Source organism: Pyrus communis, chromosome 1, assembly GCF_041283825.1.
Source record: "Pyrus communis isolate YQ-2024b chromosome 1, ASM4128382v1, whole genome shotgun sequence".
NCBI lineage: Eukaryota > Viridiplantae > Streptophyta > Magnoliopsida > Rosales > Rosaceae > Pyrus > Pyrus communis.
The window spans coordinates 6,789,338-6,816,290 of NC_142565.1; the positions used below are offsets into that span (position 1 = coordinate 6,789,338).

Consider the following 26,953-nt stretch of genomic DNA (forward strand, 5'->3'; position numbering starts at 1 on the left):
AATAGTTGACCACTATTTTTCTTTTAATGACAAACAACATGAGGGATGAGAGTAGTCGATAGAGCCATGTTTGTTGGATCGTGTTGAACTGGATTAATCCATTAAATTGGACTAATGTCAGGGTTGGTTGTTTTTGATGAACTTTTAAATATTGGGCTTAAACTTATTTTTATAGCAGTTCAACATTTATATCTTACACACACATTCCCGAAATTTAGCGACCTCAATTTCAATCTTGTCCAATCACAACGGCCGACGTAATAATTGAGAATATCGTCATAAGTTCTTAAAGGTTTTCCTATCATCAGGAAACAAGAGATTCGAACTGGGAATAAGTTTACGAAGTTATTAAACTACAAAACTATTAAGGTTGATGATTGATAGTTTTATAAAGTCCTAATTGCTTTGAATTTGGTGGTGCCAAATTTCCAATACAACAAAAGTCTCCCAATTTGGGTAAAATGCAAATTATTTCTACTTTTTACTAATTTTCCACATTCATTTCAATGAGGAAAGGGACTTCATGAACCTAAAGTCCCCAAAAATCAAACATTTCCTAAAGCTTAGAATATGACCCTTCAGAGACCCGTCTGTGATGAAAATTTGGTATTTGACATCACATATATTCCGTGTTTAAAATACATGTATCAGTGAAAATATCGATATAGAAATTTGTAGAAATATCAATACATCGACATCAGTTGCCTTCAATGGAAATGATGGAAATTATCTAAAAAACATGGAAATTTAAAATGAAACTCAATGTCAAACACTAGTTTAGAGAAAATATAAGAATTTCTCCAATATTTAATCCATATGTCAGAAATATCGACAAATCTATCGATTTTAGCCAAAACTAAAAATAAAAAAAATTCCGATACGGGATAAAGTTTAGACTTCACCTCCCCCTCCCCTTCTACCACATCTTTCAATGATTTTTCGGATATTTCCGCGGAAATTTAGAAGCTAATAGTGAGGAGTACAATGATATCCATAACACGAAAGAAGATCGGATGGTAACACGAATCATATCAATTTGATTTCAATAAGATTAGTAATCTACATTTTACAGCAAATCAATAACATCAAATTTTGCCAAATACAACGAGTCGTTCAAATCTGGCTCATCAAACTGACAGCAATAACTACCATAAATAGGCAATGCATGTTCAAACGAGTGAAACAATGAATTCTGTAACGGTTCGTTTATTTGTAGAAGAGTGGAAGGGAATCTTACGACGCGTGAAATCACTTAATATAACAGTTGGAAGTGTTATTGATCGTAGCACGATCCAGACCAAGTTGGAGGACTTCGAGCATAGAAGTTTGTCACTGGAGCGGCTTGAACTCCACGTCTATTTAAGAGACATCTAAAGTATTGTAGCCGATGTAGTGCCGTTGCGTTATTCTTTCCACCAGATGTTGCCTCCCTCCTGCTCCACAAGCGTTCTATAGGGAAAACGAAAATGCCATTAAATCAAATTAGACAGGCATCAAAAGAAATCCGCGGTGCAACAAGTTTACGTGTGCATTGTAATGGTGAACTATTTTTCACTGCTTACCTGCAGCAGCTGCTGCTCGAGGCCAAATTGTTTGCTGAACATCTGATGTATCAGCTTTCTCGCCCCACATGCATACTTCTCCTCCAATTACAAGCTTCTGCTGAGAAATATCCGTAATTCCTTCAAGTGGTTCAGCATTGTAAGTAACATTCCAAGGGACGTCTAGATGGTCAAGATACCAAACACCCTGATTGCTGAAAATACATCTGAAACCTTTGGCAACAGCCTTCGGACAAACTCCTGAGCCCAACCTGTTGCATTTAGAAAGTTAGTAAGTGCTTGAAACGAATAGAGCTTCACTTGATGCCAACATAAAAAATGTGCACAGAGAAGAAAATCACCAGTTATGCACTATGGTCTTGGGATTGAGCTTCGTTGGGAAGGTATCAAAGGTTTCTTCCCTGCATAGAGAAAAATTACATTTGTCAAATGATGCTTTACAGTATTGAGGAACAAAAACAATGAACACTCATTGATTTTAACCCCTTTATTTAACAACCAACCATTCATAACTGGAACCTGATGAAGATCCTACCAAGAACTTATGAGTGGGAAAAAAAAATACTGCATTCAAATTTTCCATGAAAGCCAATGCAAAGGAAGAAAAAAAAACTTTGAAAAGACGGTAGCAAGTCAATGATATGATTTTTAGCATACCAGTTTACCGGGGACCAATTCTTTGAAATTGCTACTTCTTGGGCCTTGACAACAAAATACTGATATGCATCTTTAGTAGTCATGTTCCGCTCTTCAAGCCTAAAGATATGAAGTCCAATAAACATATCAAATACAAATCAAGCTTGGCTAAACAAATCATCTGAGGTTGGCGTGATGGTTGTAATTAAATCAGTACATGCTCAATAGAAACATTAGCCAGTTCAAGATTGCGTGACTGTAAGACAAAGTTGTTCAAGTATTTTGTTGTGATTTTAAGTTATCATTGCTTGAAAGGTGCAAGAATTACATGCAAACAGTAATCAATTGTATAAGATCTGAAAGATGATGAACAAAGTCAAACGAAGTAGGTACCATTGCTTCACATGTCGAGTGGTGCTCCAACAAGCTGCCAATATTGAAATAACATCAGATGGTATAAAAGGATGCAGAGAGAGAGAGAGATTATGCACATGACATATAATTACAGGGGTGAGTAAGGGGAGAAAGGGGTGCCGGAAATCATTTCCTAAAAACGAATTCCCTTACGGTGAAACCAAAGTAACAGCAAAGAAGTTTTTAAGAGAAGAAAGTATCATGTTCCCTTCGTATTAGTTCTTTGTAAACAACATGATTGCAGAATGTTAGTTTAGAACAAATGTTACTTTTAACTTACTTGTATCAACTTCATCACCGCCCAAGTGGAACAGCTCGAAGGGAAAAATCTTTCTCATATCTGTATAATAGAAATTAAATTTCATAGGTATATGCAAGATAAAGGCAAAACTTTCCCCAGTACTTGCACACAGAGAGAGAGAGAGAGAGATGTTATCACGAGGTTAACCTGTCAGAATTCCAGAAATCACATCTAAACTTAATTCCTTCGAAACATCAAGTGGCTCTTTGCAGGAAGGGGAAGGCCAAAGATCAGGATACCCGACGCCCCTGCACATGGGGATCAAGAAAAGGTAGAAGTTACATGAATAAGTAGTTTTCAATAGTTAACCGAAAAGCATAATTCTTCAAGGATAAGGCAATGTCGGCAAGTTCTGATTTTTTGCTAATTCTAGATTTAAGTTCCCAGAAAGTGAGCACCATGTGGTAAAGGCACAAAAATAAATTACCAAAGACAAAAAGATTCAGTTCAGCCAGACCAAGTAGTAAATGAGAAAGAATTTTCTCCATAAGACGAAACCATATAGTGGTATGCAGTAAGTTCGTCATCATTCTCTCAAAATCATTTTAACTTTTAGCAAAGGGAGTTATTCAAGAAACCAAGATTACGGTATGATCTCCATAGAAAAAAGTTTACCCTTTTATATAGAAATAATTGAATAAGAGATTGAAGGGGAAGTATCTTCTTCACACGTGAAAATCCTAGAGAGCCATGAGACGATAATTACTGAAGAAATCAAAGGTGAGTAAGCTAGGTCTTTTCATTTGGTACGACCACACTAATGAACCATCAACTTCTAGCTCAGAGAAAATAGCTACTTGATAGGAAATGCTGAAATCCACTTTCTTAATTTTTACTTGCAATATTTTAGCTACAATGATACGCTCATAGCCTTAGTTTAAGACAACAGTTGATATTGAGAGAGGTTTTTACCAAGACGCTGCATGACCAGGGACATCTACTTCTGCCATAACATTGACACCTGCCACAAATCATCCAAAATGATTAAGTAAAATATGAAAAAAAAAAAAAAAATTTAACCCTTATGCAATAGGATGTCCCGCATCCAGGCTATATAAACAAAAAGGAATAGTGAAGAAAGTAAGCTTGTTTTCTGGCCCGGTAAGGAAACAAAGATTATGCGCACCTCTTGTTTTGGCAAAGCTTCACGTTAACATGTCAAAATGTGGAAAGAAAACACACTATTAGTCTCTATAAGAGTAAGAAAGCATGAATTGCACATAAGAAATGCAGATAAAGGTTTTCTTTTCTTTTCTTTACAAAGCATTTACAGTTCAAAAGCTAACGAGGTTTAGATAATCTTCAGAAACCTTACTTGACGATTTCAATTGCATCCTCAACCGTGTAGCGCTCCCATTTTGTGTATGCACCATTCCACAACTTTGGATATGAAGGTACTTCTAGAGGAAAAGCCTCTCTATCTATGACATGCCAATGAAGAACATTCTACTTGATGTAATTCTCAACATCAGTATTACATGAAAAATAATTAGAGAAGCAGATCGGGATTCAAAATAAGTGAAAAATCCTTCGGATAGCATAGCTTACAAGTTTAGCATACGACATCGACTGAATTATTTGCTTAATCACTTCAATTGGTAAATAGTGCCTTGATGTATCTGGAAAAGTATCAACAAGATAGGCGCTCAGAAATACTATAGAACAGACTGCTTAATGAACTTTGCATAGAATTTTATCTTCACATGAAAAATTGCAGCTTACCAATCAAAAGCCCTCGGTATTGAAACCTTGGACTGTCCTTTATGTACCAGGGTGCCTTATATACTTGTACAGATTTACTCCCGTAATCAAAAGTACACAACTGGCTGAATGTCTAGAAAATGGAAGAAGAAAATGACGAATAAGGAAGAGACAGGAACAAGACAGAACCCCGCCTATTTGTGAAAAATCAGAGATTTTTTAAGCATCCTATAATGCATACAAACTTTAGCAGCTTATCCTACAGTTTGGTCTCAATTACCAGTCCAGCTATGCCGTTCTAGTTTCTCTATAACTAAAGCACGAAATATATCATCATTTCAAGCAAGTTTTTTTCTCAACCACCGGATTTAGAAGAGGATCATATGACATCATTCTACAATTTCTAAATGCAACAGTTCAGCACACATCATATGCATCCCATTAGGTATTTCGGGCATCCAGTATTGTAATTACACCCATCTAGAATCATACAAAAAACTCTAACGTTACAGGAATGGATGTTAAGACAAGACACTGCCAAGCTGACATAAGGAGAGACCAGTAAGAGGAAGACGTCATCACAATGGACGCATGACCTTTTACCCTAATTGCCGGACTAGAGCACCAGTACCACAGTAACATTTAACTGGCAGCTGCAAACCGAACAAAGGTTCAGTTATGCATTCGCTCATGTCATGCACCTCAGTTTGGGGGAGCAGAGATAGAGGAAACATGATTTCCATTTGTTGGGCGTCTATGCAAAGTTTAGTGTTATTGAATTGGAACGAGGATGGAAACCTCAACCATTCCTCGCTTGCCTAAATGAAAGTCATGTTGCAGTCCTAAGTCCTAACTCACTATTAAAGAAACCCTCTAAATTATGTACATGTGCTTATACATCCATGCCTAATTCGTAACGAAATTAGCAACAATCACACATACCTCCAAAGCCCGCAGAGCACCATACACAGTGTTCGCCTGCAACCAAAAAGGGATAAAAAATCAACATGCATGGAACTACTGCACAACCCTACCATTATCTTTGGCATGTAAGTCAAGATTAATTAATTATGATAAAAATGCAACCTATGCTAGTCAGAGCCACAGGATATACTACAGAACTGCAATACACAATGCTAGAATTGTTGCACTTATAGTCATAGAAAGCCGTTTCAGTGAAACGGAAGTAAAATCTGTTAGCTTGATTACATTGTTGATTCATTCAACCAAAGCTTAAACTTTTAGACAGAGTGATAGTCTAAAATGGTGCCAGAGCTCTAGTTCGTTGATTTGAAGCCTCTCGTCCCCATTTCGTGTTCTCTGTTAACCCCAAGCAGTGCAGTCAATGCAAGCTGGGACAGCATATATATACGTTCTGCTTTATATACATTGCTCCCCATTCAAGCTTAAGCTTTTCGGGACACGGTACCGCAGAAAAATTAAGTCATCAAATGCACAACAAACAATCATCTGCTTCCGCACCAAATTGCCATCAAACACCAAAAAATGAAAAAAACCAAAACATCCAACCATCAATTTACCTCGATCGTCGCCTCCCCAACAACCGATTTCCCATCTTTCTTCGCCACAAACAAAGTATAGCTCTCATCCACACCAAGTTGCAGCTGCAAAAACACACAAAACCCACAATTATTTTCTCAGAAAACCAAAAACAAACTATAAATTTCGGCAAAAACCCAACTCACATCTTCGTTGCTCGATTGAACCACAATTCTCAGCTTATTAATATCAAAACTCTGTCTCTTTCCCCTCAGTCTATTCAAAGCTAAAAACCCATGACTGTTCTCGAATATAATCTCTCTGTACCGATCAAAACCCAGCTTCAGAATGCCGGAGCCGCCGCCGCTCCCGCCAACAACCAGCGACAGCGCCGGGTCGACGGAGAGGGTCTTGTTCCCGAAGGTGAACTTGGCCGGCAGCGGCCATAATAACGTCGGAGAGTCGTCAACTTTGCCGGCTGAAGTAACAAAAACACAGAGGGAGTGGGAGAGTAAGAACAGGATAAGGAACAAGGAGGACATGGTTTTCGGGGATTTTCAGAGGTTTTGGATTTGAGGTTTTTGAGTGTTCGACAAGAACTATGATGTTTTGGTAACGGACGAGTGGAGTAGGTCAGGTGGAGCGTCTTATGGTAGACAAATAAGGAATATGGTTGGAAGTCCTTGTGTAATTGTATATAATATTATTATTGGAAGAATAAGCCGTCCTACAGTCGTAAAGCCGTCCTACAGACGACCTACCTTATCCTACCTACACACTAGCCGTCCTACAGCCGTCAAGCCGTCCTACAACCGTCCTACCTTGTCCTACCTACACACTAGTACGGCTACCTTGTCCTCTACAGCCGTCCTACATTGTCCTACCTACACACTAGGATGGCTACCTTGTCCTACCTACACATTTGTATCATGTATATATCCTTGTAATCTTGTAGAGAAACATAATGAGAAAAAAAGCATTCTCTTTCATTTTTCCACATTCACGTATCAATAACAAATATATTTTTTAGCCTACATACATTTTTCTACATCTTACGATGTTGTGAGGAGAAAACAAAGTTGGTGATGATACGATGATACAGTGTTTTATGATTGAATGTTTGTCTCCCGTGACGCTGTATTTATGACGGAATATCTGCAATTATTGCCGCGGTTAGACTTTTGGTGGCTGCAAAAATGCAAGTAGAGGCTGACTTTTAAAAATAAAGTTTCAAAGAAGATAATACTTCAGTGAACCAAGTCCGCAAATCTTAACTTTTAAAATTTGGTACAACTGTTAAAGTTATTACAATTTTTAAAGATGATTCTTATTTGTAGCTGTTGGATCAAATTTCAATAAGTCGAATTGGTGGACTTAGTGAAAAGGATCCGAAAATAATCTCTTTTCATATTTCAGAACACTAGAGAATTTTTATTAATTTTTTAAAAATTGCAACATAAATTTGTAAAATAGTTTGATCATTCTTTACGTTAACGAAAATCAATTACACAATTTAGTTTTATAGTCGTGTGGTTTTTAGGTCAACATGTAAACGAGCCTCTTATCTTTCACAACATTAAATAAGTGGGGAATTTAAGAACACTTCTTCATCGCTGAAAAAATGGCAACCGTTGCTGAACTCACAACCACAGATGGACACGTGTTAATTTATAGTTTCAAATTTCAATTATTTGTCAAAAATTAGACATAAACCTCTCAATTATAAATAAAGAGAAATATCATTAAATTGTAATATTAAATGACAAGTAGGGTTCGAATTTAAAACCCATGATGCAATTGTGAGAATATCATGTGGAATAGAAAAACTCAACCAAAGTAGCAAATGATAAGATCCCCGTATCACTTTAAACAACTAAGCAGTGGGTGCGCAAATATCCGATATTGTCCGATCTACTGTTGTCATGCGTGCCAGCATGAATAAACAACCCATCATTTGTTTTGTAGGGGAAAAAAATCCCCCATCATCCGTTTTGAATGTTTCTTTAACAAACGACATCAATCGTTCCGACTTCTTTGTTTAGCCATATAAACTTGTATCTTATCTTCATTGATGTAGACATTCCAGTAGGGGACTACAATTCACACATTTTGTTTTAGCTCTCATACGCTCTTGTTAATTTTATTTTTTGATCTTCTTCAATTTATTTTATCTGCTCAATCAAAAATTAAGAGATGTGTGTAAAGAGTAAAAATAAGTATGTGAATCACACCATCCATTAAAGTATGTAAAATTATATAATAACGTGACATACAGCCTATTTAATTTTTCTCATTTAAAATTATGTCACACCATTATAGATTGAACCAAATAGGTAAGGTTGTATCTTACTATTTTCTCGCAATATAACAGTTTTTATTTTGTCACATAAAATTTATTATAAAAAGATTAATGGGGCTCGAATTGGCTATTCATGCTGAAGTAGGCAATATTGACTACGTTGAGGGGGAGTAGGCAAATACGTATACTATTGGAGTTGGTTTTTGCATAAGTGACTCATCAAAATGAATTTACCTTCTCAATTACTTATATTATTACCAATAGGATTCTTTCATGATTTTTTTGGTGAGGATCTTAAAGATCAATTGTATCCGTTTATCGTAAATCATGCAATCAGTTTTTGTCAAATACTGTTTATGTTTATTTTTAAATAAAAATATGTAAAATGATTTCTGACCGCACAATTTACAATGAACGGACATGATCCACGGATCTTCGGAATCCTAACAAAGAGGATCCAGCGAGGATCCGCACTTATATTATTATAGGAAAACTAATGAAAAGGGCTTTAAAGCTTTAAGTTTTAATCAAAATGATAAAAATATGTTGTAAGTGAATAGTACTATGAGTGACTTTTTAGAGTAAAAATGTCATTTTCATTAAAAATAAATAGTACTGTAAGTGTTTTGTTAAAACCTCCTATTATTATTAGAGCTACTGATACTATATCGATTATCGTGTAGTCTAAACGTGAATCGTGATGTATGAAACGAAAAATAAAACTTGTTGCTTTGTTGTACACGTGATGTTTTTGGATTTCATTTCAAGTTTAAATTATTTTTTGTTGTTTGCATTTTATCTCCACTTTGCTAGAAAGAATGGTTTTCTGGAGTTAAAACCAGAAACTCCCTGAACTTTCCCTGTGTTTTTGTGAAGAACTTTAACGAAAATGTTTTACCACGTCATCAAACTAAATTAGTGATTATACCTTTAATACACTTACCAAATAAAACTCACATAAAAAAAGAAGGGAGTGACCAAGAAAAATAATTTCAACGCACCGTTATAAAGATCTTTTTGAACGTTCTTTTTTTCTAGTATTTGACTTGAATAAATTAAGAAAATTATTATTAGCGTTCTAAAAATATTATCCTACACTCCTCACAAGTATATACTTTTTTTAATTTAAAAAATTTAGAATGTAAAATAAAACTTTTAGAGTGCCAATAATGATCTTTATTAATTGCATTATTATTAGATTTCTGTGCTTGGGGTAAAACATGGCATCTTATTTTATTTCATCTCAATCGATCAACTAAAAGCTGATGTGAATTGAAGGCTTTGTGCTTGGGGTCAAAATTGCTGGCAAGAATATTCAGATGCCAAATGAATTATTTCAGTTTTTTTTTTTTCTTTTTTTTTTGGACCAGCACATTAAATGTACAAGTGAAGCTATTTCTATTTCTCTTAGCATTTACTACGATTTGAAAAGGAAAAAAAAATAAATATATATATATATATATATTACACACATCGGTTGAAAATGAGTTTTAACATATTATCAAACTGTCACGTAGATTATCAAATAGAAATATGATGTGCAATATCTAACATTTTCTTTGGAGATGCTCTTAGAATTTAAAACTGACTATCTCAGCATATTTGCATTTAGTTAAGTTGGCTGAAAATTGAATTTTTATTTCTGTAAAAATAACAGAGTACAAGACATTTGGGGAAGCAAGGGAAGCCTCATTAAAAACCTCCAGAGAAGAGGGAAAATAGAGTACTTCACCAAATTACTCCCCACTTACATTCAATTATCATTTGCCAAACCTACTTCCAAGAAAGGAGCAAGCCAAATTGGCTCCTCCTCCATCCATGTATGAAATCCTTCATTATAAAGTCCAAATTTTGTTAACTCATGAGCCACCTTATTTCCTTCGCGTCATTGTCACTGACATGAAAAGTAAGTGAACCTCTTCTTAAGGGTATCGATCTCTTCTAATACAGTGTGTTTTTGCTCATCACTCGAGTTAAAACGCAATAAAAAAAATGGTGATTTAATAGGATGCGTTTTTTGTAACAAAAGTTATAGAGTAACATATTATTCAAACTTTTCACGACAACTATTGAGCACTACACGTAACACAAAATTGACAAGCTACAAAAGGGATGGGTGTACATCCAATTCAACTAGATTGTTCTATGTAAGTGAGACTCAGCATTCATCAAAATCTTATATATAAAGCCAATGGAAAAGGTGAATAGTGATTTTGGTGTCACCAAACTTCAACAACAAAATTTGGACAAAACCGCCCCCCAAGACAAAAAAACTTCAAAGGCATCCCAAAATAATGCATCAAATAAGGCAAGGGCATTTTTGTCATTTTAACAATATTTTTTTAATAAAAAAAAATTTTGTGGTTTTTTTTTAATTAGTGCGTCACAATACCCTAGCAATAATGTGATTCAATTTATCTATTTTTAAACACGTTCAAAACATCTTAAGAGGCGTGTAATGTCGGTTATAAAAAAGATCCTAAACCTTCACAAATAGGCTAGCAATAATGTGATTCAATTTCTCTATTTTTAAACATGTTCAAAACATCTTAAGAGGCATGTAATGCCAGTTATAAAAAAAAATATTTCTCACGTGGATAATAATGTGATTAAATTAGTTGTTAATTATTTTTTTTTTAACAAAATGATATTATCTACAATAAGGGGGAGGGGGTGGGCTTAGTCTCACAATGGGCTAGCAATAATGTGATTCAATCAATTGTTTATTAATATTATTTTCTCTATTTTTAAACACATTCAAAACATCTTAAGAGGCATGTAATGCTGGTTATAAAAAAATGTTTTTCGCACGCGGATAATAATGTAATTAAATTAATTGTCAAATGATTTTTTTTTTTTAACAAACGATATTATTTACACTAAGGGGAGGGGGTGGGATTAGGCTTACAATGAGCTAACAATAATGTGATTCAATCAATTGTTTATTAAATATTATTTTCTCTATTCTTAATGTAAATTATATATAGACCGATTTTATTATATGAATTCAGCTGTTTTAATTAGTTTATAAGGGCTTTCCTTTAGCAAGATCTAAGATTATTAATTTATTTTAAATATTTGACTTTTCTTTTGTTAACTTACGTTAGATATATTTCAAACGTGTAAGTCGCGTGTAGCATGCTGTGATTTAAAAAATGTTTTATGCACTCGCATGAGCGCGTGTATGAACACTAGTATTAATAAAATGAAATGTTATTAAAATACGAATTTGGTGCACTTTTTTGACTTTGTATTAATCAGCTCTCAGTTTAGTGATGTCATTATTTTAAAATGTCTCAAGTTCCAATTGATAAAATGTGACATCCCACATCGTCCAGGGGAGTGATCCTTAAATGTATATTCTCATCTCTACCTAGCGCGAGGCCTTTTGGAAGCTCACTGGCTTCGAGTTCCTTAAGAACTCCGAAGTTAAGCGAGAAGGGGGCTAGAGCCATCCCATGATTGGTGACCCATCGGGAAGTTCTCGTGTGAGTTCCCAGAAACAAAACTGTGATGGCATAGTCGGGGTCCAAAGCGGACAATATCGTGCTACGGTGGTGGAGCGGACCCGGGAAGTGGTCCGCCCCGGGCTGGGATGTGACAAATTGGTATCAGAGCCTAACCCTGGTTATGGTGTGCCGACGAGGACGTTGGGCCCTAAGGGGGGTGGATTGTGACATCCCACATCGCCCAGGGGAGTGATCCTTAAATGTATATTCTCATCTCTACCTAGCGCGAGGCCTTTTGGGAGCTCACTGGCTTCGGGTTCCGTAGGAACTCCGAAGTTAAGCGAGAAAGGGGCTAGAGCAATCTCATGATTGGTGACCCACTAGGAAGTTGCTCGTGAGTTCCCAAAAACAAAACCGTGAGGGAATGGTAAGCCCAAAACGAATAATATCATGCTACAGTGGTGGAGCGGGCCCGGGAAGTGGTCCCCCGGGCGGGGATGTGACATAAAAGAAATAAGTATTGAAATATTTTTTTATTTGTTGTAACTTTTTTTTTTTTTTTTTTTTTTTTTTTACAAACAATACTATCTGCATTAAGAGCTGGGGAAGTGAGTTATGCTTCACAATAGACTAACAATAATGTGGTTTAAATACACCTTTAACAAGAATCAAACTTAAATCATCTCCTAAAACACACAAAAAAATAAAATAAATAAAAGACGACTTCCCAAAACAAAACCGTGAGGGAATGGTAAGCTCAAAGCCGACAATATCGTACTACAATGGTGGAGCGGGCCCGGGAAGTGGTCCCCTGGGCCGGGATGTGACATAAAAGAAATAAGTATTGAAATATTTTTTTTTTTGTTGTAACTTTTTTTTTTTTTTTTACAAACAATATTATCTACATTAAGAGCTGAGGAACTGAGTTATGCTTCATAATAGACTAATAATAATGTGGTTTAAATATACATTTAATAAGAATCAAACTTAAATCATCTCCTAAAACATACAAAAATAAATAAATAAATAAAAGACGATCGCAAAATTATTTATTATGCTTCAAAATATAAGATACGTTGGAAGATAAAAAACTTGGGAACAGGGCCCAAATTATTGAGATATGTTAGTTAGACAAGGATTGTCTGCCCTCTCATTTTCGGTGTCCTTCTTGTGCTTTTCTGTTTTGTGTGGTCACCATTAAACCACGTCAACATTTTATATTATTTTTTTTATAAAGATAATAAGATAAAAATAAATAATAAATATAAAATATTGACGCGACTTAACCGTGATCACTTAAACATAATGGCACGGAAAAGTACTTAGAAGTAGGAGGCGAGATAATCCTTATCCATGTTAGTTAGATCTGAGTCAGCAAGTGGGCCCACGAATCCCACATATCGCGATCCACCCATTCCCAATTTTCACGAAACACCCTACCCTACCAACACTGACTATGCATATTTCAATCTGCAAGTTTCTGACCAAGCGCGCCATCATTGGTTAATCGCAACCCGTTTGCTCCATCTGACGGTCCATAAGAGAAGGTCTATGTGCTCCTCCGTCGCACCGGATAACCCATATCTAGAATCTAACCCAGAATTGGTACAGACGCGGGCCCCACGGAATTCAACATTCAGAATATGCGGCCCAGACATTGTCTGTTCCCTTCTATCTTCGCCATAACGGCATCATCACCGTCCACGTGGCATCAGTATCGATCAGAACTTCCGTTTTCTTAGCTCACTTTTCCCTGGCGTTCTACCGTCCGAGCGTCCTAATATAATTTCCGTATCCCCAAAAACCCCTCGGATTCTCATCGAATTTTCAGTCCCTGCCCCTCGAATGCTCCTCTGGTCATCGTCCCACACACTCTCTTTTTACCTAGCCCTCTCTCTCCATCTCTTTCTCTCTCTAGCTCACCGTGACCGGGAGAATGGTGGAGCCGTTGACGCCCGACTACGACGAGGAGCGCTCGCTGTTGCAGGAGTCGAGCATTGTCGAGGGGTCCTGGCGGTTGAACTTCGACGGATTCCAGGTGTCGTCGGAGCACAAGGAGAAAAAGCCTCCGCGCGGAATCCATGACTGCCTTGGGGTTTTAGGTAATGTCCGCATCTTCTCCTCCATTTTTAACGCAATGGAATATTTGATTGTGATCTTTATATTTTATTTTTTTTATTTTATTTTGTATGGTCTTGAATGGGAATATTAGCTGAGTGTTCTGGTCTCCGAGAAATTTTCTTTTTTTGGTTGATTAAAAACTCGGATTAATTTCTGTGGTGGGAGTTTAGTTTTCTCTTTTCTGCATATGTATATATGATTCGAAATGGAGGGTTCAATTTGCTGTCTATATATTTTGGTAATCGAAAAGCTCGAAGGAGAGGTTAATTAGAAAGATTGGTGGGAGAGTGATGGAGTTTAGGAGTTTAGATTTTGTGGGGTTTACTTGAATTTTTGTATGCTGTCCCTGGTATTGCTAGATCATTGAGACTGACTGTCACAGTGTAAGTTCACCTATTACCTATTTGTTTATATGTTTTCGAATTTGATCATCGGACAAATAAAGTGTTTTCGGGTTCTGGGTGGGAGTTTAAGTATTTGCTAGTTCATACCTTCATCTTCTTTGTATAGGGGTTTCATATTTTCGGGTTGTCGTCTATGCAAAGTGGTGAAGGGGGCAGACGGATGTATGAAATGTTGTCGAATATTTGCAGATGTTCTTTATGTTAAAATGATATATTCATTTAACATATGAGGAGGTTGCATGGGTACCAAGTTAAAGTTTTGTGCTTGATTGCCTCAGGTCCGGAGGATAATGTGGCAGAGTACTATCAACAGCAGGTAGAAATGCTTGAGGGCTTTACTGAAATGGATGCCTTAGCGGAGCGTGGTTTTATTCCTGGAATGTCGAAGGTTTGATGTTGCATCATGTTTTCTGCCTTGTTCTCAGTATACTCCTATTAGTTTTAAACTGATATGTAATGATTTCTGTTGCAGGAAGAACAGGAAAAGTTGGCAAAAAGCGAGACGTTTGCCATCAGAATATCCAATATTGCCAACATGGTTCTCTTTGCAGCTAAAGTTTATGCATCTGTCAGAAGTGGTTCATTGGCCATCATCGCATCCACATTGGACTCATTGCTTGATCTTTTGTCCGGGTTCATCCTGTGGTTTACTGCATTCTCCATGCAAACCCGTAGCCCATATCAGTATCCTATTGGGAAGAAACGAATGCAGCCGTTGGTACGTCTCTGTACTATTCTTGACTGTAGTTATAGCCATAGTTTCAAATTGTGTTACAGTGTTTAATATACAAGTTATGCTGCCTTCAATGTTCAAAGTCATACACCACGCCCGTTCTTTGTCTTTCTGCTCTTTTTGGGGATATAAATTACTGTTATATGATATCGTAGGTCTAATCACCAAAGCATGGTTGCTAGGCTTCGTTGTGCAACTTGAATAGTCATGTGGCTTTCCAGTCTAGATCATTAATGATTTTGGGGTTCACCCATACACGGTGCGCTTTACTGTTGAGATTGGATACAATTTCTATCCTCTCTTCTCTTTTGGGAATGAAGATGGAAGTGATTTGTATAACTTGTACATGGTAGTGCTTTTTCCCACTTTTAAAAGTAGCTAAACATTTATTCTTAATTCAGGTTTATGTATTCCATCTAAGAACTAACAACAAAGTTCTCACAATCGTTCTTAATTCATGCTGCCTCTTGTCAAATGGTTCAAATCGTTCTCTATATGCTTGACCATTATCTTATTTATACCCTTATGGATTTTTCATTGGCATATCTTGGCCGCTTTGCTTTCTTCCATCAGCGCTTGCAAGGATTTTATCTGCCAGTCTGTAGTGCCCTTTGGAATGTGTATGTGATGAATTGTTGTCATGTGTTAGGACTTAGAAGTTGATCATATATTGTAAGTGTGTGTGCAACTTAAACCAGCCAACTAGCAAATCTCACGAGCTAATCCCTGTTAAGCTCGTTTGGGTGGTTTGTCAAACAAACTGGCTATCATGTGGTTCAACAAGCCCTCTTAGCTTTACGCCAAGCAGGCTTGCTAGGTGGATGGATTGTTATGCGATAGCTTGGTTTGTTTATTTGCCAGTGTTTTGAAGACATGGAGGTAGATGGATTCTTTTACATATAGCAGTCGTTATACTTCGTTTGAATTCTTGCATGGCATTTTTTTTATCATCTGTTATTGAGGTGTTGGTGAAATGCCTTAGTCATAAACAAATCTGAAGCTTGGAAAAAACATGCAGGGAATCCTTGTTTTTGCCTCTGTCATGGCAACCCTGGGACTGCAGATCATCCTGGAGTCAATGCGCACACTAGTTTCTGATGTAAGTTGTTATGTGCTGTTATTTAAGCAGATAAAGATATTTGTTCACTTGGAGGCTTGAATAAATGATGTCTTCGATCGATTGTTCAAATAAACACTCTTATGTTGACTTTGAAATTTATGTTTGACTAGGAGGATGAGTTCAGCTTGACCAAGGATCAGGAGCGATGGGTCGTGGGCATTATGCTCTCGGTGACTTTGGTAAAATTCCTTCTGATGCTTTACTGCCGCAGTTTCAAGAACGAAATTGTTAAAGCTTATGCCCAGGATCACTTCTTTGATGTTATAACTAACATTATTGGTCTCGTTGCTGTGCTCCTTGCTAATTATTTTGATGATTGGATGGACCCCGTTGGAGCCATCATTGTAAGTGGCTTCCTGCTCTCTTCATTCCTCAACCCTTCCTTCCCACAAATAACTATAGGGAACTCTTTATGTTAAGAGTGTCGAAACTTTCATATTTGGTAGAGGGATGGTAAATCTTATGAAGTACATAGGAGTCGAACAAGATATTAGATGAGAGGTTGTCAAACATTTGTTCACAAATAATCGTCGTCTCCTGGGTGTTCATTATCTTATGATTTGTGTGTTAAACTCAAATGACAGTTGATGCTATGTCCATTATTTTGCTAATGGGGTTTTGACCTTGGATTTTTGCAGCTGGCCTTGTACACCATTCGCACATGGTCGTTGACTGTGCTGGAAAATGTGAACTCGCTAGTTGGAAAATCAGCTGCTCCCGAATATCTACAAAAATTGACATACCTTTGCTGGAACCATCACAAGGCAATACGCCATATCGATACAGTCCGGGCTTACACCTTTGGCTCTCACTACTTCGTCGAGGTTGACATTGTCCTGCCGGCTGACATGCCCTTACAAGAGGCTCATGACATAGGGGAAAACCTGCAGGAGAAGCTTGAGCTCCTGCCTGAAATCGAGCGCGCCTTTGTTCATCTGGATTTCGAGTTCAGTCACAAGCCCGAGCATGCACAATCACACTTATAAAAGTCGGGATATTTATATTGGGAATTGTTATTAGCACTCCAAACTTTCTATATTAGGAAAGAAAAATACACTTATGAGGAGTAGAATGAGATTCGTAGAGTGCCAATAACACTTTCCTTTCTATTTATTATTTTGGGTAAATTACAAAAAACCTCAACTATTGGGCTCACGATATTATTATATCTCATTTTTTAAAATTGATAATGTCATACCTCATCTTTAGAATTTGATCCAATGTTATACCTTCTGTTAGCTTGACTGTGAATTTCTCAATTAAATGCTGACGTGGCTTGATTCAGAACTCATTTTCTATTAAAAATTTAATAAAATATTAAAAATAATAATTTACCCTTAAGAAAAAAAAATAAAAAAAATAAAAAAACCCCAAACACCCATCTTCCTCGACTCCTTCCCCACCTACGCCAACATCTCTCCCTAAACCCACCTTTCCCCGCCCTTCCTGCAACCTCACAGTTATTCAGCTCCTCCCCTCCTTCGTCTCTTTGTTCCTCACGATGTCATTTTCTCTCCACGAACACGACCGGCTTGGCTTTCCCGACTTCGAGCGTGAAGTTGTGGATCATTTTGGCGCCTTGGAGCTTGAATGCTGCTCGATCATAAGCTTGGCTGCCTCAATCGCCGTGTCAAAGGTCCCCAGCCAGACCTGAGAACCTCTGCAGTTCGGATCTTGGATCTTCGCTGCGTACTTGCCCCAAGGTCTTTGTCGGGCCCCTCGGTAGTGCTTTTTTTTTCTCTTCGTTCGAACGCACTTTCTGAACCGTCATCGGCTTTCACGGCAGCCTGGTCCGAGTTGGCGAACTGGATCCACTCAGTTTTGTTGGGAAGCGAGATTGTGAGTGCGGGCTTTCGGACCGGGTTGGCAGGTTTAGGTTGCAGGGAAGGAGGGGAGAGGTGGGTCTGGGGGGGTAGATGTTGGCGTGGGTGGGGAAGGGGAAGGAGAAGGGATGGGAAGATGGGTGTTTGGGTTGTTTTTTTTTTTTTTAGGGTAAATTATTATTTTTAATATTTTATTAATTTTTTAATAAAAAATGGCCCCCGAATCAAGCCACGTCAGCATTTAACTGGAAAATTCAGGCCAAGCTAACGGAAGGTATAACATTGGACCAAATTCTAAAGATGAGGTATGACATTGTCAATTTTAAAAGATGAAGTATGATAGTGTCATGAGACCAATAATTGAGGTAGTTTTTTGTCATTTACCTTATTATTTTCTTCAACTTTGTATGCTAGAATCGATTCCAAATGGAAGGCAATTTAAACTAAAAATGTGTAGTTATTTGGTAAGAACAAGTTGGGATTCTTGTAACACTGGGAAAATAGCATGTGTATGGCTGGGTCTCAAGCACCTATAAAAGAACAACCTACTAGCTGACCTTATTCCCTTTCTGTAACGGATCCTGGATTATAATGTCAAGTGATCCTAATATAAAAGTTTTCATGTTAATTTAGACAGAAAAACATTACAAACTGCAAAGGCTAAATTTGTCTACGATGATGTTTCATAATCTAAAAACGTTTTATGACAATTTCATTATGCGTATGAGCAAAACCAACACATGAACTGAGAAGGAAAGGCTTACAGTTTTCAATTGGTTTTGCAAATTCGTACATAAATCACCGTTCAATATATTTATTTTCACCTTCACCTCACTGTGAAGTTTTGAAAATTAAGGTGAGACTTTCTGTTGAGATCCTTGACTGTAGAACCCCATTTGACAACGTTTGGGGCCTCACTACTACATTTTTCACTTATTTTTCTACTTTTCAGCTTCAATAATTTACTAAATATACACTTGTTGCTCAATAAATTGTAAATCCGCTTCCAAATACATTATAAAGATTTTGGTTAATTTCAGTTTACCACTTTGAAGTTTCTTGGTTTTTAACGTTTCATACAACAAGTTTTTTTCGTCCCTGTCTGAGCATGCAAAACAAGGAGGGATTCGTTGCACAAATCGAGGCCAGCATTGCACATGAAAAAGGAGGTTAGCTCTGTGCATGCCAAAACGACGCAAGCTCCATGGATGCAAAAAAGGGCCGGCTTCCGGCACACAAAACAATACGAACACCTCATATGCAGGACAAGTTGAACCCAGGCACACAAGATGAGGCGAGGTTCGCACACGCAGAATGATGCGAACTCCTAGGTGCTCAAAAAACGAATTGGGCTTCACACACGAAAAAATATATTTTGAAGAACATAAATATGATAGTTTGTTGTAGTAGTAAGAGAAATAAAAACAAAACTAACAAAAAAGTACAAAAATAAACCAAATTTTTTGGGTGCTAGAAAGTCTTGAATCTTTCGTTAATTTTCCTTTTGTTTCTCTTACCACTACAACAAACTATCATCTTCATGCTCTTCAAAATTATATTTTTTCACGCAAAATCTATAATAATTCGTATTTAAACACTTGTAATCAACAATTTAAAACCGAAATTTAATGATATTTGAACCCTTTTTTTGTTAATTTTTCTTTTATCTATATGTAAACTACATATTAATAAAACTCTCTTTGTCAACCAAAACAGGGTGAAATATTATTTAAAAAAAAAACAAAATTTTGCTATTTTTTGTTTAAGCCTCACCTATGGGTGAATTTGACATCCCAATTTTTTTTTTTTAAAAAAAAAAATTTAAAAACATACACTAAATATATATTTTAACATCTCTAGATTTTTCACTTATTTTATTACTTTTGGGCTTAACACGTGGATTAACATTCACGGTTTTCAACTGGTTTTGAAATTTTGTATAAAAATTAATATACATTTGTTGCTTAACAAACCGTAAAACTGCTTCCAAATTCCTTAAAAAGTTTAACTTAATGTTCAAGAAAAATATCTTGCAAAAATAAAAAATATGCATTTTTGTAAAACACATGGGTGTTAGGCGAACTTAACGCATGCAAAATGAGGTGGAATCAAATCACGCAGACCGAGGGGAATTATTGCACAGAAAACAAGGCGAGCCCCGCTCATAGAAATCAGGGTGGGATTCTGGCATGCAAAACAAGGTGAGCTTTATGCACTAAAAATGAGGCGGGATACGTCGCATAAATCAAGGCCAGCTCTGCGCACGGAAAACGAGTCTAGATCTGTGCACGCCAAAACGACGCAAGCTCCGTGGATGCAAAAAGGGGCAGGCTTTTGGCACGAAAAACAATGCGGACACCTCAAATGTAGAACGAGGAGAACCCAAGCACACAAGACGAGCCGGGCTCCACACATGTAAAACGAGGCGAACTCCCGGTGCTAAAAAAATGAGTTGGTCTCCACGCACGGAAAAATATATTATGAAGAACATGAATATGATAGTTTGTTGTAATGGTAGGAGAAATAAAAGAAAAATTAACAAAAACCAACAAAAATAGGTGAAATTCTTGGGGGTGCTAGAAATTCACGCATGACTTTTTGGTTGCCACAAAGTCAGTGTGACTTTTTGGCACCCCCAAGAATTTGAATCTTTTGTTAATTTTTCTTTTATTTCTCTTACCACTACAACAAACTATCGTATTCATGTTCTTCAAAATATATTTTTTCGTGCAAAATCTATTATAATTCGTATTTACACACTTGTACTTAACGATTTAAAACTAAAATTTAAAGATATTTGAACCCTTTTTTTTGTTAATTTTTCTTTTATCTATATATAAACTACATATTAACAGAACCTTCTTTGTTAACCAAAAGAGGGTGAAAGATTATTTAAAAATAAAAACAAAATTTTGCTATTTTTTGTTTAAGCCTCACCTACAGGTGAATTTGACATCCTAAATTAAAAAATTAAAAATTAAAAATATACACTAAATATATATCTTAACATCTCTAGATTTTTCACTTATTTTATTACTTTTGGGCTTAACACGTGGATTAACACTCACGGCTTTCAGCCGGCTTTGAAAATTCGTACAAAAATTAATATACATTTGTTGCTTAATAAACTGTAAAACTGCTTCCAAATTCCTTAAAAAGTTTAACTTAATATTCAAGAAAAAAATAAAAAATATGCATTTTTGTAAAAAACATGGGTGTTAGACGGACTTGACGCACGCAAAATGAGGTTGTGACATCCCACATCGCCCAGGGGAGTGATCCTTAAATGTATATTCCCATCCTTACTTAGCACGAGGCTTTTTAGGAGCTCACTGGCTTCGGGTTCCGTAGGAACTCCGAAGTTAAGCGAGAAGAGGGCTAGAGCAATCCCATGATGGGTGACCCACTGGGAAGTTGCTCGTGAGTTCCCAAAAACAAAACCGTGAGGGAATGGTAAGCCCAAAGCGGACAATATCGTGCTACGGTAGTGGAGCCGGCCCGGGATCACTATCCCACATCGCCCAGGGGAGTGATCCTTAAATGTATATTCCCATCCTTACTTAGCACGAGGCCTTTTGGGAGCTCACTGACTTCGGGTTCCGTAGGAACTCCGAAGTTAAGCGAGAAGAGGGCTAGAGCAATCCCATGATGGGTGACCCACTGGGAAGTTGCTCGTGAGTTCCCAAAAACAAAACCGTGAGGGAATGGTAAGCCCAAAGCGGACAATATCGTGTTATGGTGGAGTCGGGCCCGGAAAGTGATCCGCCCCGAGCCGGGATGTGATAGAGGTGGACTCAACTCACGCAGACCGAGGGGAATTATTACACGGAAAACAAGGCGAGCCCCGCTCACAGAAATCAAGGTGGGCTTTTGGCACGCAAAACAAGGTGAGCTTTATGCACTAAAAATGAGGTGGGATATGTCACATAAATCGAGGCCAGCTCTGTGCACGGAAAACGAATCTGGATCCGTGCACGCCAAAACGACACAAGCTTTGTGGATGCAAAAAGGGCAGGCTTTTGGCACGAAAAACAATGTAGACACCTCAAATGCAGAACGAGGAGAACCCAAGCACACAAGACAAGCCGGGCTCCACGCATGTAGAACAAGGTGAACTCCCAGTGCTAAAAAATGAGTTAGGCTCCACGCACGGAAAAATATATTTTGAAGAACATGAATATGATAGTTTGTTGTAGTGATAGGAGAAATAAAAGAAAAATTAACAAAAATGTCACATCCCCGCCCGGGTGGGACCACTTCCCGGGCCCCGACTCCACTACCGTAGCACGATATTGTCTGCTTTGGGCTTACCATTCCCTCATGGTTTTGTTTTTGGGAATTCACGAGCAACTTCCCAGTGGGTCACCCATCATGGGATTGCTCTAGCCCCCTTTTCGCTTAACTTCGGAGTTCCTACGGAACCCGAAGCCAGTGAGCTCCCAAAAGGCCTCGTGCTAGGTAAGAGTGAGAATATATATTTAAGGATCACTCCCCTGGGCGATGTGGGATGTCACAATCCACCCCCCTTAGGGGCCCGACGTCCTCGTCGGCACACACGCGACCAGGGTTAGGCTCTGATACCAAATTGTCACATCCCGGCCCGGGTGGGACCACTTCCCCGGCCCGACTCCACTACCGTAGCACGATATTGTCCGCTTTGGGCTTACCATTCCCTCACAGTTTTGTTTTTGGGAACTCACGAGCAACTTCCCAGTGGGTCACCCATCATGGGATTGCTCTAGCCCCCTTCTCGCTTAACTTCGGAGTTCCTACGGAACCCGAAGCTAGTGAGCTCCCAAAAGGCCTCGTGCTAGGTAGAGGTGGGAATATATATTTAAGGATCACTCCCCTGAGTGATGTGGGATGTCACAAAAAACCCACAAAAATAGGTGAAATTCTTGGGGGTGCTTGAAATTCACGCATGACTTTCTGGTTGCCGCAAAGTCAGCGTGACTTTTTGGCACCCCCAAGAATTTGAATCTTTTGTTAATTTTTCTTTTATTTCTCTTAACACTATAACAAACTATTGTATTCATGTTCTTCAAAATATATTTTTTCGTGCAAAATCTATTGTAATTTGTATTTAAACACCTGTAATTAATGATTTAAAACTGAAATTTAAAGATATTTGAACCCTTTTTTTTTGTTAATTTTTCTTTTATCTATATATAAACTACATATTAATATAATCCTCTTTGTCAACCAAAAGAGGGTGAAAGATTATTAAAAAAAAAAAACAAAATTTTGCTATTTTTTGTTTAAGCCTCACCTACGGGTGAATTTGACATCCCAATTTTTTTTTTTTTAAAATAAAAATAAAAATATACACTAAATATATATTTTAACATCTCTAGATTTTTCACTTATTTTATTACTTTTGGGCTTAACATGTGGATTAACACTCACGGTTTTCAACTGGTTTTGAAAATTCGTACAAAATTTAAAACATTTGTTGCTTAATAAACCGTAAAACTGCTTCCAAATTCCTTAAAATGTTTAACTTAATGTTTAGGAAAAATATCTTGCAAAAAAAAAAATATGCATTTTTGTAAAAAACATGGGTGTTAGGCAGACTTGACGCACACAAAATGAGGTGGACTCAGCTCACATAGACCGAGGGAAATTATTGCACAGAAAACAAGGCGAGCCCCGCACACAGAAATCAGGGTGGGCTTCTGGCACGCAAAACAAGGCGAGCTTTATGCACTATAAATGAGGCGAGATACGACGCATAAATCGATGCCAGCTCTGCGCACGAAAAACGAGTCTGGATCCGTGCACGCCAAAATGACGCAAGCTCTGTGGATGCAAAAAGGGGCATGCTTTTGACACGAAAAACAATGCGGACACTTCAAATGCAGAACGAGGAGAACCCAAGCACACAAGATGAGTCGGGCTCCACGCATGTAGAACGAGGCGAACTCCCAGTGCTAAAAAAATGAGTTGGTCTCCACGCACGGAAAAATATATTTTAAAGAACATGATTATGATAGTTTGTTGTAGTGGTTTAACATGAATATATTTACAAAAAAAACGTGGATTAACACTCACGTTTTTCAGTCAATTTTGAAAATTTGTACAAAAATCACCTTTAAATCTTTTTATTTTCTCCTTCACCTCACTGTGAGGTTTTGAAAATTAAGGTGAGACTTTCCAGTGAGATTCTTGAGTGTAGAACCCCATTTGACAATGTTATGGGCCTCACAACTATATTTTTCACTTTTTTTTTTTTAATTTTTGTGTCAAATATTCTACTAAATATACATTTGTTGCTCAATAAACCATAAACTGCTTCCAAATTCCTTAAAATGTTTTAACTTAATGTTCAGGAAAAATATCTTACGAAAATAAAAAATATGCATTTTTGTCAAAAAAAACATGGGTGTTAGGCGGGCTTGACGTATACAAAACGAGGCAGACATCTCACGCAGACCGAGGGGAATCATTGCATGGAAACCAAGGTGAGCCCCACTCATAGAAATTAGGGTGGGCTACTAGCACGAAAAACGAGGTGGGATACATCGCATAAATCGAGGCCAGCCCTGCGCATTGAAAACAAGGTTGGCTTCGTGCACGCCAAAACGACGTGGGCTTTGTGGATGCAAAAAGGGGCAGGCTGCTGGCATACAAAACGATGCGAACACCTCACATGCAGGATGAGGCGAACCCAAGCACACAAGACGTGCCGGGCTCTACGCATGTAGAACGAGACAAACTTCCGGGTGCTCAAAAAATGAGTCGGGCTCCAAGCATGGAAAAATATATTTTAAAGAAAATGAATATGATAGTTTGTTGTAGTGGTAAAAGAAATAAAAGAAAAATTAACAAAAACCTACCAAAATAGGTGAAATTCTTGGGGTGCCAGAAAGTTACGCGTGATCTCTGGCACCCCAAAGAATTTGAATATTTTGTTAATTTTTCTTTTATTTTTCTTTTATTTCTCTTATCACTACAACAAACTATCATATTCATGTTCTTCAAAATATATTTTCCGTATAAATTTATTATAATTTGTATTTAAACATTTGTAATCAACGATTTAAAATTGAAATTTAAAGTTATTGGAACCCTTTTTTTTGTTAATTTTTCTTTTATCTATATGTAAACTACATATTAATAGAATCTTCTTTGTCAACTAAAAGAGATGAAAGACCATAATGTTTGCCTGCAACCAAAAGGGGATAAAAAAATCAACATCCATGGAACTACTGCACAACCATACCATTATCTTTGGCATGTAAGTCAAGATTAATTAATTATGATAACAATGCAACCTATGCTAGTCAGAGCCACAGGATATACTACAGAACTGCAATACAAAATGCTAGAATTGTTGCAATACACAAGAGCTCTAGTTCATTTGATTTGAAGCCTCTCGTCCCCATTTCGAGTTCTCTGTTAACCCCAAGCAGTGCAGTCAATGCAAGCTGGGACAGCATATATATGTCCTGCTTTATATACATTGCTCCCCATTCAAGCTTAAGCTTTTCGGGACACGGTACCGCAGAAAAAATTAACCATTTAGTCATCAAATGCACAACAAACAATCATCTGCTTTCGCACCAAATTACCATGAAAGACCAAAAAGTGAAAAAACCATAATATCCAACCATCAATTTACCTCGATCGTCGCCTCCCCAACAACCGATTTCCCATCTTTCTTCGCCACAAACAAAGTATAGCTCTCATCCACACCAAGTTGCAGCTGCAAAAACACACAAAACCCACAATTATTTTCTCAGAAAACCAATAACAAATTATAAATTTCAGCAAAAACCACACTCACATCTTCGTTGCCCGACTGAACCACAATTCTCAGCTTATTAATATCATAACTCTGTCTCTTTCCCCTCAGTCTATTCAAAGCTAAAACCCCAAGACTGTTCTTGAATATAATCTCTCTGTACCGATCAAAACCCAGCTTCAGAATGCCGGAGCCGCCGCCGCTCCCGCCAACAACCAGCAACAGCGCCCGGTCGACGGAGAGGGTCTTGTTCCCGAAGGTGAACTTGGCCGGCAGCGGCCATAATAACGTCGGAGAGTCATCAACTGTGCCGGCTGAAGTAACAAAAACACAGAGGGAGTGGGAGAGTAAGAACGGGATAAGGAACAAGGAGGACATGGTTTTCGGGGATTTTCAGAGGATTTGTATTGAGGTTTTTGAGTGTTCGACGAGAACCATGATGTTTTTGGTAACGGAAGAGTGGAGTAGGTCAGGTGGAGCGTCTTACGATGGTGTGAGGAGAAAACAAAGTTGGTGATGATATTTACGATGACAGTGTTTTATGAGTGAATGTTTGTCTCCGTGACGCTGTATTTGTGACCGATTCTCTTCCTTCCTCGTTCTATCTTCTTTCATCCCCTCTTCTCATATTTTTAATTTTATATTTTTTTCTATAAAAAATTAATATAAGATGTTAACACAACTTAACTGTGACCGTTCAAATAGAAGGAAAAAAAAAAAAAGAAAAAAAAAAAGAGAAGAGAGAATCCAACTTCATTTATGACGGAATATCTACAAACACATTGCTGCGGTTAGACTTTTGGTGGCTGCAAAAATGCAGGTAGAGGGTGACTTTTAAAAATAAAGTTTCAAAGAAGATAATATTTCGGAACACTAGAGAATTCTTATTTATTTTTTTATTTTTTTTAAATTGCAACATAAATTTGTAAAATAGTTTGATCATTCTTTTTTACATTAACGAAAATCAATTACACAATTAGTTTTATAGTCAAGTGTGGTTTTTATGTCAACATGTAAACGAGTGTCTTATCTTTCACAACGTTAAATAAGTGGGAAATTTAAGAACACTACTTCACTGCTTAAAAAATAGCAGCAGTTACTGAATTCGCAACCACAGATGGACACGTGTTAATTTATAGTTTCTAA

General features: G+C 37.4%; 3 protein-coding genes across 5 annotated transcripts; 1 reads left to right on the forward strand and 2 right to left on the reverse strand.

Annotated features, from left to right (window-relative positions):
• Nucleotides 1-1,017: 1,017 nt before the first annotated feature.
• On the reverse strand, nucleotides 1,018-26,336 carry LOC137720081 (beta-hexosaminidase 1). Of its 2 annotated transcripts, none has more exons than XM_088695135.1 (16): nucleotides 26,276-26,336; nucleotides 6,321-6,746; nucleotides 6,156-6,239; nucleotides 5,557-5,592; nucleotides 4,636-4,747; nucleotides 4,462-4,532; nucleotides 4,229-4,359; nucleotides 4,040-4,056; nucleotides 3,826-3,874; nucleotides 3,061-3,161; nucleotides 2,893-2,952; nucleotides 2,592-2,625; nucleotides 2,220-2,318; nucleotides 1,904-1,963; nucleotides 1,563-1,813; nucleotides 1,018-1,449 (listed from the first exon to the last, which is right to left on the reverse strand). In XM_088695135.1, the coding sequence occupies exons 2-16, from the start codon at nucleotides 6,654-6,656 to the stop codon at nucleotides 1,274-1,276; spliced, it is 1,617 nt and encodes a 538-aa protein (XP_088551261.1). In that variant the 5' UTR covers nucleotides 6,657-6,746; nucleotides 26,276-26,336; the 3' UTR covers nucleotides 1,018-1,273. The 2 variants fall into 2 exon arrangements, with proteins under 2 accessions (XP_088551261.1, XP_088551260.1); XM_088695134.1 differs by lacking the exon at nucleotides 26,276-26,336 and adding an exon at nucleotides 7,164-7,363 and having other exon boundaries at nucleotides 6,321-6,760.
• LOC137720166 (metal tolerance protein 11) lies at nucleotides 13,582-17,430 on the forward strand. Of its 2 annotated transcripts, none has more exons than XM_068459181.2 (6): nucleotides 13,582-13,964; nucleotides 14,666-14,775; nucleotides 14,860-15,105; nucleotides 16,139-16,219; nucleotides 16,351-16,584; nucleotides 16,879-17,430. In XM_068459181.2, exons 1-6 carry the CDS (start codon nucleotides 13,799-13,801, stop codon nucleotides 17,224-17,226), a joined length of 1,185 nt encoding a protein of 394 aa, XP_068315282.2. In that variant the 5' UTR covers nucleotides 13,582-13,798; the 3' UTR covers nucleotides 17,227-17,430. The 2 variants fall into 2 exon arrangements, with proteins under 2 accessions (XP_068315282.2, XP_088551268.1); XM_088695142.1 differs by lacking the exon at nucleotides 13,582-13,964 and adding an exon at nucleotides 14,527-14,549.
• LOC148699058 (beta-hexosaminidase 1-like) lies at nucleotides 25,208-26,281 on the reverse strand. Its single transcript, XM_088695143.1, has 2 exons — nucleotides 25,850-26,281; nucleotides 25,208-25,768 (listed from the first exon to the last, which is right to left on the reverse strand). Exons 1-2 carry the CDS (start codon nucleotides 26,183-26,185, stop codon nucleotides 25,676-25,678), a joined length of 429 nt encoding a protein of 142 aa, XP_088551269.1. The 5' UTR covers nucleotides 26,186-26,281; the 3' UTR covers nucleotides 25,208-25,675.
• Nucleotides 26,337-26,953: the final 617 nt, after the last annotated feature.

Coding starts and splice junctions, on each gene's coding strand:
- LOC137720081 (XM_088695135.1), bottom strand. CDS start 6,656: ATGTCCTCCTTGTTCCTTATCCTGTTCTTACTCTCCCACTCCCTCTGT. Junction 1,814..1,903: donor AAGACCATAGTGCATAACTG/GTGATTTTCTTC, acceptor TAAATGCAACAG/GTTGGGCTCAGGAGTTTGTC. Junction 1,450..1,562: donor TCGAGCAGCAGCTGCTGCAG/GTAAGCAGTGAA, acceptor TTTTCCCTATAG/AACGCTTGTGGAGCAGGAGG.
- LOC137720166 (XM_068459181.2), top strand. CDS start 13,799: ATGGTGGAGCCGTTGACGCCCGACTACGACGAGGAGCGCTCGCTGTTG. Junction 15,106..16,138: donor AGAAACGAATGCAGCCGTTG/GTACGTCTCTGT, acceptor AAAAACATGCAG/GGAATCCTTGTTTTTGCCTC. Junction 16,220..16,350: donor TGCGCACACTAGTTTCTGAT/GTAAGTTGTTAT, acceptor ATGTTTGACTAG/GAGGATGAGTTCAGCTTGAC.
- LOC148699058 (XM_088695143.1), bottom strand. CDS start 26,185: ATGTCCTCCTTGTTCCTTATCCCGTTCTTACTCTCCCACTCCCTCTGT. Junction 25,769..25,849: donor TTCAGTCGGGCAACGAAGAT/GTGAGTGTGGTT, acceptor GTGTTTTTGCAG/CTGCAACTTGGTGTGGATGA.